The sequence below is a fragment of the Dasypus novemcinctus genome, chromosome 26 (genome assembly GCF_030445035.2).
Source record: "Dasypus novemcinctus isolate mDasNov1 chromosome 26, mDasNov1.1.hap2, whole genome shotgun sequence".
Lineage (NCBI taxonomy): Eukaryota > Metazoa > Chordata > Mammalia > Cingulata > Dasypodidae > Dasypus > Dasypus novemcinctus.
Genome location: NC_080698.1, coordinates 42408523 through 42431645, shown reverse-complemented (window position 1 = coordinate 42431645; position 23123 = coordinate 42408523). Strand labels below are relative to the sequence as shown.

The 23123-nt window shown below is 38.3% G+C and overlaps 1 protein-coding gene and 1 long non-coding RNA gene across 2 annotated transcripts in view; one reads left to right on the top strand and one right to left on the bottom strand.

Annotated features, from left to right (window-relative positions):
- Positions 1-23123, top strand: part of LOC131276195 (uncharacterized) — a 73214-nt gene that overhangs the window by 17237 nt on the left and 32854 nt on the right. The gene's annotated exons all lie outside the window — the stretch shown is intronic.
- Positions 7088-23123, bottom strand: part of ITPR1 (inositol 1,4,5-trisphosphate receptor type 1) — a 347955-nt gene continuing 331919 nt past the window's right edge. The window contains exons 61-62 of the mRNA XM_058288936.2: positions 16666-16827; positions 7088-8450 (exon numbers count right to left, since the gene is read on the bottom strand). Of these exons, the coding sequence (XP_058144919.1) occupies positions 8364-8450; positions 16666-16827 (249 nt within the window). The 3' untranslated portion in view covers positions 7088-8363. The remainder of the gene's footprint in view (positions 8451-16665; positions 16828-23123) is intronic.

Genomic DNA, 23123 nt, shown 5'->3' with positions numbered 1-23123 from the left:
AGCCTTTCTTCTCCTCTTTTCTAATGTTGGGGAGGGGTGTCAGCTGTTTGCTGTTCTAATTGGTTGCCCCACCTGTTAGCTTTCAGGGGGCCAATGAGGAGATGTTTTGTTTGGAGGTATCCAGGGCTCCCCCTTGGCGCTAGAAGTAGTTCCAAATGGGATCTTGTGGCCAGGGTCTTGAGCGATCTTTCTGGCTTTGTTCTTTAGTAAGCAGCCTTCCCATCACAGGGTTTCCGGGCAGGGTCTCATGACCATGTTGTCTGCCAGCCATGTTCTCTGCTGGGTCTCAGCCGCCTTCCCTCTTTCACTATACTAACTTGACTCAGAAGGAGCAACTTTGGGGATTTTTTAAATTTAAGATTTATTTTTTATTTATTTCTCCTCCCCACCCCCCAGTTGTCTGCTCTCTGTGTCCATTCACTGTGTTTTCTTCTGTGACCGCTTCTATCCTTAGCAGCAGCACCGGGAATCTGTGTTTCTTCTTGTTGTGTCATCTTGTTGTGTCAGCTCTCCGTGTGTGTGGCACCATTCCTGGGCAGGCTGCACTTTCTTTCACGCTGGGCGGCTCTCCTTACGGGTCGCATTCCTTGCAAATGGGGCTCCTCTACACGGGGGACACCCCTGCGTGGCACAGCACTCCTTGTGCGCATCAGCACTGCGCGTGGGCCAGCTCCACATGGGTTAAGGAGGCCTGGGGTTTGAACCACGGACCTCCCGTGTGGTACGCGGACACCCTAACCATTGGGTCAAGTCCGCTTCCCTGGGAATGGTTTTGAGTTATGACACAGGGCCATTGGAGCCAGTGGTGTTAATCCTGAATAGTCAGTTGGCACCAAAAAGAGTAGTGACTACCTGATTTTTTGTTCTATATGCAACTGCTTTGGGGCCACTGCTGTAAGTTCCTTTCACAATGATACTCTTATTGGGCCCTGGTTCAGAAACAGTCAAGCGGGTAAGTGAAGGCTCACAAGCAATTGTTTTCTCCCCGCTTCAAATGTATTGAGCCCTTAGTGTGTGGCAGGACCTGTGCTAAGTCCTGATGATGCCGAAATGGAACTAGTTGCAGCCCTTACCCTTAAGAACTCTTATTTTTCTTTGTATCTCTTAGAATTGCTCTTAACTGTAACTTACAGATCATCCCCAAACGGGAGGAAAAGAGAGGTGGAGGCACCAGGAACTTTTCAGCAGGATTGCACCTAGCCTAGTGAAGCAATGGGATATATGGAATCAGGTGATCTGGCTTTGAGTCCCAGATGCTCTAGATGTTCACTTTAGTTTCCTACACCGATTTCTTCTTTTCTGAGCTAGGGATGTATCAGGGAGAAAAAAAATTGCTCTTAGGAAAGCTGTTTGCTCTTTCAGTTGGTAGCTAAGGACAGCAGAGTTATGGTCATTGTGTTTGGCCAAGGTAAAGGGCTAATCTAGGTAGGAGTGGTTTGGACTTGAGGACTAAAAGTGCTCTGCATAAATAAAGAAAGAATAATTTTTAGTTTTTACTTGAAGTAGGAAGGAAGATTTTGTTTTTATTTTGCTTGTTTGTTTGGGCAGGGAGGGTGAGAGAGAGTAAGCACAAGCAGCAAACTAGGGATGAGAAGAGAAATTGTTCCTCCTATGGTAGAAAAGAAGAGTGGTAGGGGTGGATACTGCTTTGATGTCTGATTCTCAATTTTAAAATTTTTCCTACTCTTTGTTATAGTCGTTTTCCAGTTAAGATCTGTTGTTCACCCAGATGTTAATAGTGTTTTGGGGATGGTAAGGAGACCAGGCTATTTTAACTCTAGGGTGAAATGGAATAGAAAGAGGAGAGATGGTGGTAAGGGACAGAAAATTGGGTTGGCATCAGAGTTTAGGATAAAAAATGATGAAAGATCATTAGGAAGGTGTAAGTACCCTTCTTTTGATCCTTAAAAATATTGAGCGTCCCTGGCTTCTTACAGAATTTGTATTTGAATGCTATGTGAAAACAGTAAAATTTAGGGCTGTTCAGATATCAAGGGTAATTAATTAACAGAGTTGGAGGTTTAAATGAGAAAGCAAGTGAAAGCACCTCATAAACTAAGGAAATATCTTCCCTTAAATAAAACATCTTTCTATGAAGATTGTGAAAAAAATGGTTAGGTTTGAATTCAGCACTGAAAAATATGAGAATGATTATCTGGGAGCCATGAGATACATGATAGGCTTCTTTTTTATGAATTCAGTTCAAACTGATAATTAAAATATCACTTGAGGGAGCAGGTATAGGTCAGTGGTTTGACTGCCTGCTTGCCTTGTACCCGGGTTAAATCCCTGGTACTTCCTAAAAAAAGTGTTAAAAAGCTAACCTTATTTAAAAAAATAAACATCATTTGAAAGTTAGAGATAAAATCAAATGACTCTGGATAGACCCAAATGTGTCATGTTAACACATGTGAATTTAGGATATCAAGGTAACAGATCCATTTACAGATAGAAGCTTTTGGTCATGTAATATTTAGCTTTGATTGTGGATAGGTATGAGAAAAAGGAAATGATTATGTTGCAAGGGAATGGAAAATAACCTGTATTGGGTATCTTATATTAGATACTTGGCATATATTGTCTTTCTTAATGCCCATTATTGCCCAAAGAGCTAAGTGGTAATATATCCGCTCTTTAGATAGGGGGAATTGAAAATTAAAATGAATAATATACTCCAAGTCATATCATTTTAAAGTGGTAGAACTTAAAAGACCCTTGTCAACTTAATGGTCTACGTTCTACCGTGTCGCAGGGGGGTTCTGATGAATATTAATATTATTAGCATGCCCTTGTTCCTTTTCATAGCAAATCTTGTTTTCCTTCCAGAGAACTTTTACAGAAAACTTCTGACAAGTCTTCCATTATCTTTATGAGCTCACTATAGGTAGCAAGTATGTAAAAAAAAAAAAAAAAAAAAGTCCCTGGATTCTTTGAAGTACCATTCTTTATATGGGACCAACCATCTTTTGAGAGGTAATTGAAAAAATGCTGGCAAACTCTTTCCATTAGTGGTTCTTGCATACAGTATGCTTTTCTTATGTTGTGGGACTCTTTTTTGTTGTTGTTCAGAATTCACCTTAGGGGTTTTCTCAAACTCTGCCTTCTTATTCTACAGTGGTTTTTAGCTTTCTTTTTTTTTTCCAGGCTGGGTGGATGATGCAGTTTCACTTCTAGGTGTTAGGATTCTCTCTTTCACACTAGTTTGTCATGACCTTAAAGTATTTTAAGAATAAGTATTTTGAGTTTCTCCTTTGGTAATTTTTTTAAAAAAATGTAGTATGCCAGTGAGCTAGAGATTTGTTTTACCGAATGAGCTTAAAATACCAACAGCTAAAGAGTCCATAACATTGAATTGTTCAAATGTGAAACACGGCCAACCGTGTACCTCTTTATTTTCATTTGGTAGCATTTTGGGTCCAAACTTGAAGACTAGTTAGGCTTCTGAATCAGCCTGTAGGTTGCAAGGGCTGATGACTGTGGCATGTAATACCAAAGACAGAAATATTTGTTATGATCATAATTATCTTAATTTATAATTGCCATCATAGCTCTCTTGGTCAAATAACTGATGAGGCCTAAAGTTTTGAGCTGCAACCACCCACAAAAACCACACACGGCATTTTACTCAAAACTTTACTTTAACCACTTCTTTGTGATGCAAAACTAGTGGAATTTTGGGTACTTTCTGTAAAATCGAAATCTTTATGGGGGTTTTCCAACATTCTAGTTGACTGCTAACAAATTGTCTGTATAACTAACAAGAGCAAAGCAGCTGGCTAATAAACATCGACTCTGTGGTAGGATAGGCTATTAGTCTATGCCTGAATATTTTCACTTAGAGGAAGCCACATTAATGAGGTTGACAGAAATGATTCTCCTCTTGAAAAATGCAGTTAAATAAGAGATATTTATATAGAGATTTGTAGTAATATTTTTAGGAGTTCATGTGCTTTTTATCTTTGCCACAAAGTTTTCAGTGAAGTATTCATTCATATTCAATACTTTCTAATTTGTGGATCCTCTTAAGAAAAAGATTTGGAACAAAATTTATTTGTATTGTTTGACATGTAGGACATAAAACTCTGCATAAGAACTTTGTGTAAAAGAGAGAACTGTTATGGGAGACTGATTACTGATATTACAGCCCTGTTATAGAAGGGTGATAGCATGGTAGAATGGAAAGAGCTCTTTCTGTATTTGGCTAAATCAGGAAACCTTTGTTTATTTTGGAGCTGAGTCCTTGGGCAAGTCACTTTACCCTTCTAGGGCTCAATTTCTTATCTTGAAAATGTTTTACCCCTGCTGTTGGTAGATACAGCATATTGTCTGAAGAGTCTTCCATAGGAGTCCTTTTTAAATTTACATCCTGCTTTCTGTAAAGGTGACTTTTGTCATACAATTTGTCTTCCATCAAGCACATATTTTCAAAATCTATAAAAATATTTTAGTACAAAATTCTACTTTATGTAATCCTTTTACGTTTAATATTTTTGAAGACATAAATTTCTAAGTCAGACTAATGTCTCATGATTAGCCCTAAAATAACTGTCATTAATGCTTTATCAAAACTATCTACAGTAAGAGGACACAGAAAATCTAGAATTGTGTTTTTAACACAGTAACTCCTTAGTCTACTGGGAAAGTCACTATATATATAAAAATATAAATATATATATATATAACTATTTCAAACTCAAAAAAATAACAGAAAAAGGCAGCTTATCAAGTTATGGAAACAGTACTCCTTCAGAAGTTCTTTTTCAGGCACTTTTATCTCATCTAATTCCAACTACTAACTCAGTTGTTCCTGGGAAGTTCAGAGTTCTTACTCAGAAGCTCTTGATCATTTTCCCACTAGTACATAAATAAACCTTTGTTTAATTTGCTACTGCAAAGACTGAGTTGCTGGTTAACTTCCATGAATAAAGTATGCTTGTTGGGAGTTAAACTGTAAAAAAAAAAGTTTTTACAGGAGCAAAATCAAGCAATCCATTTTCAGAAAATAATAGCAAATGTTTTAAAATTGCTTGAAGAACAATAAATAAGGAACATGAACTTGTAAACAAACCAAGTAGGTTGAATCAAATAAATAATGAAAAAGGTTGTGTTTTATATGTTTGGTGGTGATGGGGGGGATGCAGTAGAGTGCAAGTTGAGAAGATACAGAACTAAGAAAAACTGAACAAAATGGAGTAATATCATTTAAAGGTTTAAGACCAGAGCAAATGAAAAGTGGAAATTTCATTTGTGTGAGGGTGTGGGGGTTTATCACTACATAGTTTTAGGGGCAGAGGAAGAAAAGAGTAAAATGTTAGAAAAGTGGAATAAAATCTCCTAGACCCTTTAACAATGGCTTAGTTAAGAAAATAAGCTAAAATCTTGAAGTCTGAATTCATGTTATAGTAAATTTTAAAATTAAATAAAGTTGTAATGGCTTTCTTGCATCTCGGCATTATATTACCATACTTGATATTCAGCCTGGTAACACTGATTCTTCATCTAGGTAGATAACTATGAAGGTGACTTGGACTTGGTCCTTGAAATAAGGGTGCTGAAAACGGTAAGATATAATGCAGAGAAAGAGGCATAACACAATTACACATCAAAGGTCATAATATTTTAACTTCAGATTTTATTTTTCAGTTGTAGTGTTATTTTTCAGCTTTGGTGTTCACACCCAAACTCCAAGGGTAGGATCTATTATTGCATATAAGGTGGAGTGGCATGCCAATTCCATTTATTTTCTGCTGAAGGTGGCACATTGAATGAAGATTTATATCTTAAGCGACAGGATTCAAATGAAACATGACAAACCTGCAGAAGCTGCAACCTGAACATGTCAACACAGAACTTTCAAGTGAGCTGGTTGGGACTTTGGACATTGCTACATTTTGTTGAACATCTTGAGAGAGATCAAAGAGAAAACCCAAGGGAAGAGCAAGTCCTTGCTGGTCAGAGCGTTTGTTGTGGGTTTTAGCTTAGTGATTGGCATTTTGTTTATAGATGAAAGAATGTATCTTGGGCTTGCCTTAGTATGGGAAAGTTTTGTGGAGATATACTGCACTGACTGGAAAATTATTAACTTTCAAAAAAATAATTAAATTTATAAAGTAGAAGCACTGGTTATGAAACTAGATGTTTAACTGGAATTTAATCCTGACCTAGTTCCAACATTGCGTGGTAATTATTCTTATTTACCAAAGCATAGAGAAAATCCATGTCAAAAGGACTGTCAGGGTGAGCGTTGCTTTGAGGAGGGAACACATTTTACTACATTTGGATAGAAGAGTTAGCTTGTAAAAACACTTTATTCTGTCTTGGCTGAAGGACCCTGATCCCAAGGATATTCCTCCTCCTCGTCCCCCAGTCTTGAAGGAATAGGAGACAGGAGACTTGGTGGAACATTCCTGACTTTATTGTGGCATGCCAGGGTACCCATGACAGCCTGGTTGTTAGCCACTAATCTAGAAGAATGAATGAACATTGTGTTAAATATTCCCCAATGGATGCTCCAGTACAGGGTTTCTTAACCTTTTTTGTTCTACGGACCCCTTTGCCAGTCACGTGAAAACCACAGACCCCTTTTCAGAATGTAGCAGCAGAGAGTTTTATGACAATCAACTAGCATCAGGTCTAACGACTACCATAATTTCGAAGTATGGATGAGCTTAAGCAATTTTGAGCTATGTGAGAACTGTAATGTGATATGAAATGAGTGCTATTGTAATTTATTGCATACATTCATAAGTGAAGGAAATGCTAGAATTCAGTTAGAGGTCAGAGAAAATAAAGATAATAAGTTGTGTTTTTTTTCTATTCTAGGTCATGGACCCCCTGAAATCTTTAATCCCTTGGTTGAGCCCCCTGGTTAAGAACCCCTGCTCTAGTGGTTCTCCACAGTTATTATAGCCTCAATGTAATATAACAACAACAGGTTATTTTTTTGTAATTAGGCAAGCTATATTTTCTTAATTAATCTGGTAACCAAGCCAGTTGTACTTTAAATTGGACCTAAAGAAAATATATAATTGGAATAGCTAAGACACAAAAGAAATGCCAAAATGAAAGCCACCAGTTAGTCAGTGTATACTATTATTCTGCATCATTTATTAAATATTTATTTTTATATATGCATTTACAAACTTGTACTCATTTCAGAACTCTGCTTTCAGTACATTTTAAACTATTTTGCAGAGAAATTCTCTTGTAAAATGAGATCCATGTACAAAACTAGGCAACAGATTATAAAAGTTTCCTTTCATACTTTTCATCCATCAAGAAAATAAATCATGTGACAAAGAAATAAAATCAAAATGTGGCTCCTTCACAAGAATAACATGTCAGTGTTCAACTATGAATTCTAATGGGGTAGTTTATATTTCATCTTTATACAGATGTATATAGTTTTACTATCTCTTAGCTACTGTAGCATGTTGGTTCTGATAAGGAAAAAAAGTCTACTGTTCAGATTAGATAATCTAGAAACCATCAATTATTCATTTCTTTATAACATGACACCAACATTCACCCAGGAGATGACACTGATTGGCTAGCAGTATGCATTTTTCCCAAACATTACATAAAAAGTTCCCTTTAAAAAAATTCATTAACTTCTTCACAAGCTTAAGTCTAAACCTCTAATTTGGCTCTCTTAGTCAAAGAAACAATTAGTTTAAATGATCAATTTAGAAGCTTAAAAGTATCTTTGAAACTAAAGTAGCTTTCTTAAAATGAATGCTGATTTAACAGTCTATAGACTTGGAGCATTATCACTACGAGAAGAGGCACTACAGCCACTAGCAATGAGAACAGCATCACCACATGATAATTACATGGTACAAAATGCCCTGGGGCCTGAAACTCACTATTCATATAATTTTGGCAGCAGCATCTTTTGATATTTAACCATTTATTACATAGTATTAACACACCAGCTTCAAAGATGAGCACACTCCCTTTAGGATACTCAGGAGTTACAAATATATTGTGATTGCATAATTCATATTGCACAGTTTTATAAAAAACATAAATACTGGCTATTCTAGTTTTAAATACAAAATACATGTCATATACTTTTAAATCTATAATCTGGTTCAAGTGCAAATCAGGTGCTTTCTTTAGTCCCTCCAAAAAAGGCATTTTTAATATTGTTGGCACAAATGAAGTTCATCATGCCAACAATTCTAATTACAATACATATATCCAGACCTTTAGAGAAGCAATCATATACATAAAATATAAAACTTAGTATTTACAAATGTACTAAGCATATATGTAACCGTAGTGGGGGATTCAGAACTAATGAGCCACACCCACACTAATAATAATTAAAAAGGTAAATACAATTCCTTCATTTCATTTACTTAGGCTGGTTGCTGTGGGTTGACATTCATGTGAGGAGGATGTCCTAGAAGACCAATTCTTTGTTTCTGCTTCCTTTGTTCTGTCATCTGGAAAGTTAAAAAGTTTCTTCATTAGACCCAGACATTTCCTGTACATCAAATCATATACTGAACCATAGATTTACCACTGTGGTTATGGTTTATACTGAAACCCACTTTCTACAAATAATGTACCGTCACTATATCAAACACACAGAACTTCAAAAAGGGCATCTTCCTGGGCAGATGGGGAATTCTGTGACCTAATCATGCAATGTAACATTCAGATGTAGTGCTTGCTACTAGTTTCATAAAGAAACAAAACCAGTAAAAGCACAATATTCCTGATTGGTTCCCAAATCCATTTCCAAATGACTTAAGGACTCATTGGAAAATGGTGGCTTTGTAGGATAGTAAATTATGGCACTCCATACTATCAAGTAAAGCAGTGTGTTTAGAATCCTAGGTTTGGGAGGGACTATGTCCACACTCTTCATTGGGTCCTGATTTTTTTTCTCCACTGACTCTTGAGGGTAAAAAATTATGTAGAACACTTGGGAAGGTGAGAAATGTCCTCACATTTCACTGAGATCCAGTATGATTATGCTTTGACAGTCACTGGTGACTATTCTTTGCCACCAACAGATGCCAAGGATTGCTTCCAGTTGGAAAGACAATTTCCTAAGGCTGGCTCAAATGAAAAAGTGGTTTTAAAACCCCCAAAAGAGGTTGCTACTATTTATTGGGCTACTGAACTAAATTATTTCTCATATGATGACTTATCTAGCTCTATTCTGGTTATTTTATGGCATACTTAGATTCTCCACATTAATATTTTTCCTTACCCACTTAGTACTTGATCTCTGGATTTGAGGCTGGGCATTTTAAGTCAATTAAAATAAAAGCGCTATAAAATATATATTAGATAAAATTGTTGCTTACAGGATGCCTACGGTCCTACTTCTAGATTTTTGGTTTCCTAATATCAGAGGGGAATTAATGGAGTAGTAAAAAGAAGGTAGGCATTGGAATCAGACAGACCTATTTCCTTATGTTTTATTGTCATTTACTTCTCAGAGTGTTTCTTCATCTGTATAATTAAGAATGACAATACCTACCTCACAGGTGGAAAATTGAGGCAATATATGCAGAGTATAGTGTCTGTCACATGGTAGGTACTTAAAGCTCAGTTTTTACATGCACCAACTTTGGATACAAAATATTCTAAGAGAACATAAAATAAGAATAACTAAAAAAAAAAAAAAGAATAACTTACCTAGCTTCAGTTTTGAAGTGGTTATCCTTTCAAATCAAAATACTATTTTTAGGCTCCTGTGTTTTCTCTGTTATAATTTAGATGAGAGGCTTTACAAGGAGTGACTATTTCTAAAAGGTAGCTTCTAATCAAGCTTTCTATAGAGAATTGAATTAGGGTCCAGCTAGTCTCTAAAGTTTCAGTAGATGAGTGACAAATCTTTAAAGGAAAAACTATACTTACTATACCTCACAGATTCAACTCAGGAAGAAGAACGTCAATGTGACACATGGATAAATTTTCAATAATATTGTAATGCCAGTAATTCATCTTTACTGTCCTGATAGTTCAGATACTTAAGAGTTCAGATTTCCCCCCCAACCATTCCCTTGGCAGGTAACACTGAAAGGGAATCCACTAGTATTTAACTAAATTTTGATAATCTCAAGCATTCAAATAGGTTTAGGAATTTTGGTGTACTCAACCCTTTTCAAAGGATACTTTATTCAAAGCTTCCATTTAAAGCTGCTGAGATTTTTCAGCTGTCAAAGTTGAGCATTAAAACTTTTTCTGTAATTTTGCTTTAAATAACTACTTGTATTTGAGATGACCTTTGATGCATGCTCACCGCTGTTTGTTAAATCAACGCTCCTGGACTTTTCAACTTGTCAGTTATTCTATTACTCTCTTAAAGCTTATAGCAAATACATTGTCAATTTATAGCACATCTTCCTTCTCTCACTTTCACAGCCATCACCTTACACCCCATTGGTGGACCTATTCTAATGTTCTAGGTTTATCTTTCAAGTTAGTCATCACTTCCTCCCTCCTAAGCCTTAAGACTCTCTATTGTTGTAGGTTACTGGCCAAATTCTTTGCTCAGGCAGTCAAATTGTAATTTCAAGTACCTAGCACATATATAATTTTGTTTTCTATTTCCCTTGGACAGTGATTCTTAAACTTTAGCATGCTCTGGAAGAGTTGTTAAAACAGATCAAAGCGTTCCACAATCAGAGTTTCTGATTTAGTATGTCTGAGGGTAGGGCCCAAGAATTTGCATTTCTAACAAGTTCCCAGGTGATGCTGATGTTGCTAGTCTGGGAACCACACTTAGAAAACCAATGCTCTAGAAGAGCTTTTTGTGGATCATCTCCAAAATAGGCCCAGGTCACTTTGGGTATATTTACACATAACTTGCACACTTAAAGTATTTCCCCCCCCCCAAAAAAAAGGGGTTGGAGAGATTTTTCTGCAATTCAGCATTTTTTAGGCACAAAAATTTGTTTGAATCTTTTGATCAACCATGATGGCCATTTACACAGAATGGCCATGATTTAAGTGACTGATAAATGAGAAGAAATTGAGCAATTGCTAAAGTATCTGGCCTTTTTTTGCAGTGGTCATTATCCATTTACAACTATAAGGGAAGAAAAAACAAGAAAAACTCCTAACTAAATGTGGCCTGTAACTAACCAAGGCCAACATTGCCCAGTCAGGCTTCCCTGGACCATCAGTGCCTATTCTCACATAATGTCTAGCTTGATTTGCTTGGTTCTTTCTTCCTTTTCTGTCTGTTTCTACCTACCTATCTACACATATTTATATTGTCATGAGGCATCACTATTATCTGTTACTGTTATCTGATAACAAAACAAATAGAAATGATGCCCAAAGTCTGTCCTTAGCAAATTCTCACAAAGCATTTTCTCTGGACATTTGAAACAAAATTGACTGGATAAAATTGTCCATCGGATTCAGGTCTAAGATAACTATATTCAAAATTTTAAAACTGAAACATCTGTTTTGAGTATGAGATGTCTCATTTGTAGTAGATACATTTTTAAAATTCTGAAAATTCCCATTTAGCTAAGGATGAAAATTTGAACTGATGCTCTTCTTCCTAACTACATAAATATGGAAACTAGCTTGAATTGCAACATTTCTTCTTTTGACCCTAGTCTAAACAAGAAGCAAAAAATATTGCAGCTTTACAAGTCAGGTTCAGCCAAAAATCTGAAGGATCTTTCCTAAAAATACTAAGCTTAGAGTCCAAATGAGCAAGTTTTAATCTACCAGGATCAACTTCTAAATGACTAAAGGTTGTCACAGGAAGGAAGGTTCATTAACAGTACATGAGTGCTACAATCTGGTTTACAACAGATCTTAATAGTCTTTGAAAAAGCTGCTTTCATGTCATAGTAAAGTTTTGCTTACTCAGATTCTCAACAGTCAGGAAATTCTAGTAGCCAGAATTAATTTTTATAGCTCTATAAAATCAGCCATGCTCATAAAGATGAGCCTAAACTATTGAAAAATAAACCAAAGCACCTCTTGGACAAAATTATATTGATATTGATTTAATGTAAATGTATAGATATTGTTCAGATTCTTAGAGTTCATTTCTAATGAACTTGGCAAAGCCTCAAGCTCTGAAGCCAAGCTCCTGCGCTACCACCTCTGAGAAGGTTTCTGTATTAATTATTCTAATATTCTCCCTAGAATCAGATTGATTGAATTGCTCCCTTTTCTTCATTCCCGTGGCAATCTGTTCATACCTCTGTTACACACTTACCATGATGAATTATAATTTATCTGTTTACTTATTTGTCTCCCACTCTAGACTGTTAGTTCCTTGAAGGCAGAGAATACATTCTATTCATCTTTGTAACCAGTACCTAGCGCTGCACCTAGCAAATTGGTGTTTCATAAATGCAGGTTCAAAGAATGAGTTGAATTACCCAGAACATATTGCCATTCCTCAAGCATGCCATGCATTTTCATGCCTTTGTTCATGCTGATTCCTTTCCTGGATGCCCCCTACTGCATTTCTCTGCCAGCTCAGAAGTCACCTGCTATAAGACTGTTCCTTCCTCCCTCCAAACCCCACAAAGGACCAAGTGGCTACTTTTCTGTGTTCCATGGCACTTTATTCATGCCTCGGACCATAGCACTTTCCATACTCTATCATATACTATTAGAGGTTTACTTCATCTTTCTTGCTAGATTGTGGGATCATGGAAGGCAGATGTTGTCTTAGTCCTCTTTTGTGGTCCCAATACATACGTCTAAGGAACATAGGCATTCAGTAAGGTTTAATCAATATCCCTTTTTCCAACTATGAGTAATTATTCTAATTTTTTATTCATATATGAATCCTTCCATAAGTGGTTAATATTAACAAGATTATCCTCTTGCATGAAAAATGCCAGACTCTATAACATGCTAATGTGGTCTGAATTTTCAAGCACTTATTGTATTCCTAATAGAGGCACAACAACAAACAAGGGTCACTGTCCTATAGGAAGGAAGCCAGTCACATGTTCAAGAAAGTGAACCTTTCTTCTCTCAGTATTTGCTCTTTTGTATTATGAAGAAAACATGCAAAAAAAAATTAAGTTCTTACATTAGTTCTCCTCCTTGGAATAAGAATGTAAGAGAATCACATTTAGTATTCAGAATCTCTTGGGAGGGGAAACTTCAAGATGAGACAAATCATTAAGTAACACTTAGAATAGCAATTCTAATCAACTCTTCTCAGCAATAACAGAAAAAGTGACACCACTAACCAGGTTATAACTAATACCCTGGGATAAGAACTTTTTCTCCCCAAACTGGTATTTAAAAAAAAAAACAATCAGAAGGTCTTAACAGCAAGGGCTAAATCCAGAGATATCCATATTTAAATACTCATTGTTCTACTATGCTGGCTGTTGGACCAGAAAATCTAAAAAGAAAAAAAAATCAGTGATGAAGCAATTTTTGTGTTTTCTAGCACTTTACCAGTGAATGGTATTCTTTCTTATCTGTTTAAAAATATTTATCACATAGTTTCTGGCTCATTAATCATTTGTGGGACTTTTATTTTTATTTCAAAAACTTTTTCCCTCAAGAGGACAGGAATTCTTAGAACTAACATTTCAGAACCAGTAGCTCTCTAATGTATCTGCATGATTTTTTATGCAGAACAATTTATGAAATCTTTGATAAAGACCTGAATTTTATTAAATTTGACATTCTAGTAAACAACTTGATTCTCAGACAAATGCATTAAAGCTTTGTTAGACGTTACATAACCAAAGGAGAATGCTGTCTAGTTCCTTTTGAAAGAAGCAAATTTTCCCCAATGAAATTGCTGAACTTTTCCTATAATTCTGGGCACCTTAAAACTTAAGAAGATAATCAATTTAAAAGCATTTGGGAATTTATTACTGCTTTTTGTCTATAATATATTCCAAGGGGGGAAAAATGCTTCAAGTTCAAATTCATTCACAGGGGAAGAGCTTTCTGAAGAGTGGTTCCCACTATCATCTTTTAATAGAAAAAAATGAAAAAGGGCTGAAACCAAACAATATAAGCCAAACTGGCTCTAATACCACTTAATATAGCTTAGTCCAGATGTGACTGAGGTTCACAAGTTTTGTTTAAACCACAATTTTGAGTTGATAGAAACTATCCTACCTTGGATTAAAAAGAAAAAGCCATCGCTACTATGTTCAGTTGTATAAATGGTAATGAATGCATCCTCCACACTGTTTAAGTGTATGACGCAATTTCTGAAACTTTATGGCTCTTTTCAAAAAAGTGACTAAGAATTTAAAGTCACTCATGGAAGGCAAACAAGGTGCAGTGACAAATCAAAACAGAAACATACAACACAAAACACACACACCCTGGGGGATAAGGACTTCAGGCCTGGTGCTGTCATGTCAAGTTGGATAAACTTCCTTAAGAGAGCCTTCTCTCCACCTTGGTATCCTCATGGATACAGTGAGACAGTGGGCGAGGTGACTTCTACAGCCCTGGGGACCCTCCTATAACAATGTCCTTTCTGCTAATTCCTCAGTTCATTTCACTCCCTTGAAAAGATTCATTGGTTTGCACAGTATCCATCAAAAGCAGCTTCAGATTTACTTATGAGCAATCCAAAACAACGGAGTTTTAGTACTGAAAAGACAAGAAGAGCCTCTAGGGAAGTGTTTGTTTGGTCTTACCACCACAGATTACCCAATAATATTTTGTTACAGACACATTTGAGGAAATACTCTAGTAAATTGGAAACACCCAATATCTCATATCAATGGAAGCATGCTCTCAAGGAGCTTCCATGTTGAGAAATAGCAATGAGTAAGAATGAAGTTTGGTTGCAATGGCACAAGAGAATCCTGAAATGTAGCAATTCTGGTACCATGGGCATGAAACAAAGATCATTTGTTTGTCTGAAAAATGGCATTAGACTTTACAGAGAGCTGAACAGTTCCTTTATTTAACTCCGTATTAGATCAGTTTCTGTAAGATTTTTTTGGCCCCTAATTTAAAACAAGGAATTTAACAGATTCTTGTAGCCACAACTATCTAAAAAGGGAGAAGATGATAAAAGCATTGCTAGATGCATTGAGAAGCCTGTCTGCCTCACTCTTCAGGGGGGAAACAGAAGCAGCTGTAGCAGACCATGTAGTCATGAATCAGTTTAGTCCTGTGGAACATTTTGTCAAATGTTTCACAGCAGGGGTAAAAACTTAATAAAATAATAGGAAAAATAATCTTGTTAGATCTTCATTAGTTTTCCTTATTTAGGTTCTTACTCATTTTAGGTGGCTACCAAGCTCAGAGCTACAGACAACCTTCATAAATAAGGACTTTTTTTTCCTCATTAGTCTTTTTTATTTGCATCTGAATGTATATGAAGGAAAAGAACATGAGGCTGAATAGCATCTTGGGGCACAGTATGGAATAATTTAGCCGGGAAAGAAGTAGACATCAAAGTAGGATTATTAACCATCTCCAGGAAGAGTTTATTCTAGACCCAGTCTTTACTCATGGTTATATACATAAGAGTAAGAAATCGTCTATGGATGTATCTTCCCAACTTACCTCCAGGACACATGTGCCTGATACCTATTACGGTGCAAAATTGACAATCTTGTCTGTGGAGATGATTTGAAAAGCTTTCAGAAATTTGTACAAATGCTGAACCGTTCCCAAGTCTGTATATGATTATCCCAGTTAGCCACAGTAAAGCTCTAATCAAACCAAGATCACAGGGCTGCTGGCCATCTAGGGCGCAAGACCTTGACCCACAGCTGCATCCTATTGTTGGGTAGTCATTTGGGGACCGGGAGCGTTAGTATTAAGGGGGCCAAGTGGGGGAAAGGCAAGTATATAGGGCTTGGTACAAACCTGTCCCTAAACTTCTTTTAAGGGGCAACACATTTATCCTTTTGATGGGGTACAGGATGGGGGGAACAGTATTTCTGTAGATTATTAAGCTCTGTGAGGGCAGGGATTGGTCTGTGGTATTCTTTTATCCCCAGCACCTGGCATAATGCCTGGCATATGGGAGGCACTCAAGAAAAGTTTTTTGGCAAATGAATGAACCAAAAAGCTTTTCCATGACTATGGGTTATCCCAGGACATTGGATTTAAATATATTGGGTGAAGAGTTGATAGAATCAGGGGTTAGGAAGCAAAATCAACAACAACTTTTTAATCTTCTTTCAGTGCCTAACATATAGTGGGGGAAGGGATGTGGCTCAAGCAGTTAAGCACCTGCTTCCCACATACAAGGTCCCGAATTTGGTTCCCGGTGCCTCCTTAAAACAAAAAAACAACAACAAGCAAACAAAAACCCATTCAGGAGAGCTGACATGGCTCAGTGGTTGAGCGCCGGCTTCTCACATATGAGGTCTGGGGTTCAATTCCCAGCCCTGGTACCTCAAAAAAAGAGGATATAGTTTTTTTTTTTGTATAGTATTTCATTAAAGTGGTTTGTATGTATGGTCCCATTTTCTGGTTTTGTCTTTTTTATTAAAACCTTGTCCCTTAGCAGCATTAAAAGTGGTACTGGGGCTTATTCTGTATAAGGGGAACGCAGGGGAGACCGCTCAAGTAAATGAATGTGTTCTTTGTTGCCTGGTTCCCTTTTCTGTGCAGGTGAACTACTTCAACATAAGCACTACTAGTTTTTTACTCAAAATTGGTGTATATATATATGTCTGTGTGCATGTGGAGGTGGAAGGGACTTTTCTTTACCTGATCCTTTAATTCTGACAGCTGGCCAGAAAGGTTGGTGACAAGCCTCATGGTGGATTCCAGCTTCTCCTGCAGATTTCTCAGCTCATTCTGTTCTCCCTCAGAATCACTGCTGACCAAGGACATGGCTCTCATCCTGGGGAACCAATCAAGGTTTCTTTCCTAGAATACAAACGAAAAAAAAAACAAACAACAACAAAAAAGGAAAAAAAAAAACAATAACAACAGGAGTGAGGAGTCAGTTCTCCAAGTAGACACAAGAAAACCAATCTTACCAAGTCACATTTGCCATGCGTCATCTCTCATTAGGTTATCTCTATTGCAGAAGGAACGTGCTGTGTATTTTTAAAAGCATTATACTGGGAAAATGGTTTGCAGATACTCTGGAAGTGAAAGAATTTTAAGACCCCAAGTGTTGTGGCGTTTAATGGATATATGTATGTGTGCATTTGCTTGGGGAAGGGGCTCGTTAAGAGGCTGAAATGGGATGGCCTCCTGGTTCCATTTCCTTCCAGGCTGAAATGGCTGAAAGATCCTGCTACTCAGTTTCCTTTCCCTCCCCATCTCCATCCTTTTGATATCTATGCCTTATACCTGTAAACAGTAGTCTCTCACTACAGATTAACGGAGTGGGATAGGACTCCTCCCCCTGCCTCGCCACCTTCTGCCCACATACGCTTATCTTCTAAACAGTACGCCTCATAAAAAACGCCCGAACAGAGAGGCAGGAATAAAGAGCAAGAAAAGCTTAATCAGCATTAAGTAAGACAAAGAAGGCTGACTCATTCCAGACCTATCTAATATCATTCCTCACCTGTGCTATTTTGATCTCTCTTCAGGATAAATTACAATAGACATTCTAAAATCATGCCCCCCCCCCAAAAAAAAAAAAAACATACACACACAAAATGTTATTGTTGCTTTGTGTACACCAGGGGTCAGCATAATTTTTCTGTAAACATTTCCTGATAGGAAATATTTTAGGCTTTGTGAACCATATAGTCTCTGTCACAAGTACTCAACTTCTTTGGTGGCGTAGTCCAAAAACAACCGTAGACAATGTGTAAATTAATGGGCATGGCTGTGTTCCAGTAAAACTTTATTTACAAATACTGGCAACAGACTGGATTTGGACTACGGACCGGAGTTTGCCAACCTCTGTACATTACAGAAGGCACCAACATACTTAAAATCAAAAGCAAAATTTCACAAGACATTTCTAAATATTACAAGTCAAGTGACACAATTATACTGTGTCTTAAGGTAACCTAGCACTACAGAAACCATAGAAGAATGAGTTGAAAAATATTACAAAGAAGACATATCACATTGGTAGCATGGCATCACACCTACTTTATAGAGCATTTGCATGTGATGGGGGGGTCTTAGTGGGTACAAACTCAGTAGCCTGTTAGCTGTGGGAGAGCACTATACCTTAGTATAGTGACTAGAACACAGTATGCACTTGATAAATATTTGTGAAAGGAAAGAATGATATTCACCTGTTTCCTGCATGGGCCCTGATAACACATGCTTAAATGGTAAACCCAAGTTCCTTAAAATGACTGGTGGAGAAGAAAATGTCAATTCTTTCTATTCCAAATATCCTGCAATAAACACTTCATTCACATGTGACTTCATGTTAGCCTATATTTATTTTATCACTTTTGCACAATATCTCCTTTCAGTTCAAAAATCTCAAGTGTTTCCCTATTTATATAACCAGTTGTCTACTGGGTATCTACAGCAAAGAAGAGGGTGAGGAGCAGGCATCTAAAACATTTAAGCATGGTAAATAGTGAAGGGCAGCTGAGGTGACTTCTCACTGATTATATTGATTCCTTCTGTGTCAATCCTTCAGCCACAGAAACATCTTGCACCAAAGAAGTATCCCATGTTCACGTCTTTGCAACTCAAAGGAAAGAATGAGCCTAATTTTTCAGAAGAGGGCACACACAGGGGACAGGTGGGCTGGTGGCTGCTCACTCTCACTAGGCAGGGGTTCCTAACCTTTTTTGTTCCACAGACCCCTTTTGCCAGTCAAGTGAAAACCACGGACCCCTTACTAAGTCCACCACACTATACTATGTATTATTTAATAAATATATCACACCCACACATCTCCACAAGAATGATGTTTTTTTTTTGAATTTCAATTCAAGCTCATTGACCCTTATTAAGAACCCCTGCTCTAGAGCCCTGCTGAGGAGGAGTGATGGGACGGTGTGGTGTGGGCTGGGCTGAGGAAGCAGTTAACCCAACACACGGTTGTGGAAAGATCACACAGCAGAAGCCCACCCAGCTATCAGAGGCCCGAGCTGTCCACGGTGACTGCTACAAATTCTTGCAGACTGACCCTAGAGGACAATGAATTGAAGAGGAGAGATCCAAAGTCCCATTAAAGCTGTCAAACTGAAAAAACGGGGACAAACTGTCAACTGGGGCACAGTAGAATGGAATGCCAGGAAGGAGTGGAGAGGTCAACAATCCCATTGCTGTATTTCCCACTGCACAAAACTGAAGCCCTGGAAGTGTCCTGTCCTCATAGGAGGACCAATTCCCATTTCTCACAGGGGAACCCGAGAAGCATCTCGTTTATAAATTGTAAACTGCTGCTGTTACTGAGTATGTGCTTTGGGAAATATGATAGTTCTTTTGATTTATACCAACAGTATAAGCACTATTAGCTCTCTTGGAAGAAAATATTTTAAAAAATATTTGTAATGAATCCCACAGATATTTCAGGAGCACTTTCTGGGCTTGGTGCTGAGGATACAGCAATGGACAACCCAGATGTGGGCACAGCATCCCTGGGCCTCTTCAAAACGGAAACGCCTTTGATGCCGAAGTGTGAGCGAGAGTGCTTGCCACCAAAGGGCTTGCAATTTAGTTACGGAGAGTGGATATCTAGATTAAACAAAACAAAAGAAAGAGTGGAATAAGCCAGGATATCCTGTGCCAGACGAGTGGTAGACACGGCAGAGCCAAAGCAAGAATTGACTACCAGTGTCTGTGATTGGCTAGACTCCCCTATCCTGAAACCATGGGCTGTGAAAGGTCAGCACTCTGGCCAACTAAGGGCCAGCCATGACAGAGAAGACTACAGCAAATGAGGAGAGCAGTGTGGCTGGGAGCAGCTCAGACTGCAGAATACAAAAGTGACTGGGACAGATGTGGGATGCAACAGAGTAAGAGAGACACAGGAGTACTGATGGGGCATGAAGTGATGAGGGCCTGGACTAGGGGGTTGGCAGATGAAGAGAGAGGAAGACCTTGATCTGGAGCCCCTGTGAACGATCAACAAGTCCGACTAGATGCATGGCAAGAGGGAGAGGTCATGCATGTGCTGCCTTGGAGAGTGATTGTAACTCACCTGTAGCTAAATTATGACCAACATGCAAATTAATGCTAAACTGCTTAAAATGGTTAGAGAATTAATCTAAAATCTGGCTTTCAAATCTTTCATATGTTCATTTGCATAGCAAACCCTCTATAAAGAGAAAATGCAGATTTCCCAGCAGAGTCCACTTTAATGAGGTCTTCAAAGGAATACAGAAAATCAGTGCACTAAAATGAGTATGCACTTAAAAGTTTAAGGAACAGTTTCTCTTCCTTATTCTAACAAGTGACCAGATCATGATAGATTAAAATGAGAATTTTTCAGTGGCAAATTCCCACCTTCTTTCATGGCTTGTGTGATTCCCAGCCCCCAAAACGATTTCAGAAAGATCTTTGAACACATGTGAACAGCATAGACTTCCTCCCTTCAATAACTGAACATTTGCAATTTCTGCACCAGGCAGAGGGCTATGTGCTGAGGGTCTAGAGATGAGAAAAACAAGGTTCCTGCCTGCAAGGTGCTTATAGTCCAAGGCCTGGGCTCATGGGGTGGATCTCGGGGCATGGCTCTTTACCCTTGTGGAGCTCCACTGGAGCCCAAGCATGAAGTAGCGAGTATCTGCTGAACACATGGGGCCCAGCAGCATTAGGATGGCTGCTCCGGGCACCTGTGTGCCTCACCACACCAGAGGAAAATGCACTTATATCCTGTGTGTGTGTTTACTCTATTTGTGCATCTGTAAATGGGACCCCTATAATGCGGGGGCATAAAGACTCTGCTCAAGGGGTATAAAAAGCTGCAGACAGAAATAATGTATCTTTCTAGAGTGTTCATTTTAGTCAAAGGTAAATGATTGGAAATCTTTCAGTAGTAAACACAAAATATTGACCTAGAGCAAGAGCATGAAAGAGAAAACCTAAGACTTCAGAGACATTTCATGCTTGCTATAGGCCACGTTGGGCCATATACCCAGGTCCTGTAAGGGAAAAACATACATTCCCTACTCTAGAGAAAGTCTTCAAAGCAAAGGTTAGAAAAGGATTGCCTGTTCTAGATATTTACCAACTAAAAACATGTAAGTTCTCCCCCATTGCTTTCCTCCAGCCCCTGGGGTTGGGAAGACACTACTAAAATCCTTAACCATATAAAACAAGCTCAACTGCAGAGAATTAAAGTACCCTGGATGGCAGGTCTTATTTTTATCTTTACTGCACAGCGGTGGGTTGCACCCCAAATCTGAGATCCAAGATGCTGCCAGTTTGATTAAGTAATCATCATGGGCTAAGTCAAATCTCAAATGCCCAAGGAATATACCTACTAGTTTATTAGCAATTTTAGTCAAACTGTTTTCTCAATTTCCATTTGGATGTGCATCCTGCATAGTAGGAATAGCTCTTCTGTGGTTGGTAAAAGATTCTTCACCAACGGGACCCTCCTGTAAATCCTTAAATGAGAGTGATTAGACTATTCCAATTACTCATAGAAGGAGCAAAGCGAATACCTGAATCCAATTACTTTCTCCTTAGCTAAGACTTTCATACTAAATGTGGAGCATATTTCAGTCCTGAATTTCCAATGAAGCCTGTCACCCACGGCTTTCTAGCCAGAGTCCAAGTACCCATAAATGTTGGCAAAATCTTGCCTCTATGTCTATTAAAGATCAGAAACCTGTCTCGGTGTCTTGGCTTCTGTGGCATTTTGGGGCAAGTCATCTTCAACTAAGACATTTTGTTTACACACGTACTCTTCTTGGGGGGTTGTGTGTATATGTGGTTGGGGCTGGAATCGAAGTGGGGAAGGGTTTGCTAAGCGGCTGTCAGCCGCGTCTGTCACTCTGGGTTGGAGACTTCCTCCATGCTCCTTGCTGCTGGCATCTCGCATACCAACGCCATTAGGTACTGTCTGCCCTGGTGCTCCTGCAGTCCAGCCAGCGCAGTTCCCGTCACAGTAAGCGCTTTCTCTGTCAGAGCAGACAAACTGACTGAAGCCACAGCCGGAAGCAGGCTGACCACAAGTGCTAAGGTTCTGGTTATCTCTTTTCTAGGTAAAGTTGGAAAAGTCCCCGCAAAGGCAAACACTGAAGTTTAGACATGGGGGCAGCACTGACCAGCCTCTTGAACTGTCCTTGACTAGAAAGCGGGAGGGATGGAGGGGGAGGGAACGTGTGTGTGTGTGTGTGTGTGTGTGTGTGTGTGTGTTGTGTGTGTGTGAAAGAGACAGGGGAGAAGAGAGAAAGAAAAGGAAGTTGGATTGTGTGCTGCAAATACCAATCATTCTGAGAAGTGGTGTTTGTTTTTTTTTTTCCCTTCCCAGGTTTAACTGAAGAGTCTGTTCTAAGAAACACTACTGAGGTGGTGGTAATCAATGACCTCCTTAGAGAAAGTCTGCATGGTAGAGTTTTGTTTATCATGTAAACAACAAGAACATTTATTGTTGAATTCTTTTACCTTTTATAGCCATCTTAGAGAGTTGAATTTTTAGGTGGGGGCTGGAGGGTTAAAGAAAGGGTGACAGAAGAGAAGATGGGCCCTAGAAGGGTGGCTTCTCTACCCTCCAGCATTCCCTCTGGGAAGATTCAAAGAGGTGAAGACTGCCCTTTTTAAAATGTCAGCTGCCTTTCTACTTATCTTACTAAATAAGAGGACAAATTGGATTTCCCCAGAATGCCAGGGATGCTTAGGTGATGGGAATAGATAAGGCTGGGTGCAGTGGAGGGTGGGCTTGGAAATAGGCATTTGGCTTCCCTATGAGAGAAAGGCTGGAGGAGAAGGATGCTTGAAGATAATGCTTAACTTTTCAGAGTGGGATTATAGAACACTCAGTAAACTTTTAATTGCCCCTTTTGTGAGTGAGGGTGATTATTTCCATTTAACAGAAAGAAGATAATCTTTAGAGCTCATTTTTCTAAGATCACAGCAAACAAACAGAAAGCCCTAAAATCTGTTGTTCTGTGTGGGAAAAAAAGTGATAATTTCTTTGCCCAATGACTCTGAATTGCAATTTATGACAGCTCTTATACATTAAAAAAATAAAACCTTTAAAAATAGATCCCAAACCTAGAATTTGTTGGGTGGCTTTAAATTCAAGGATTGTGTTTCCTCTTTTTCCAAAAGTACAG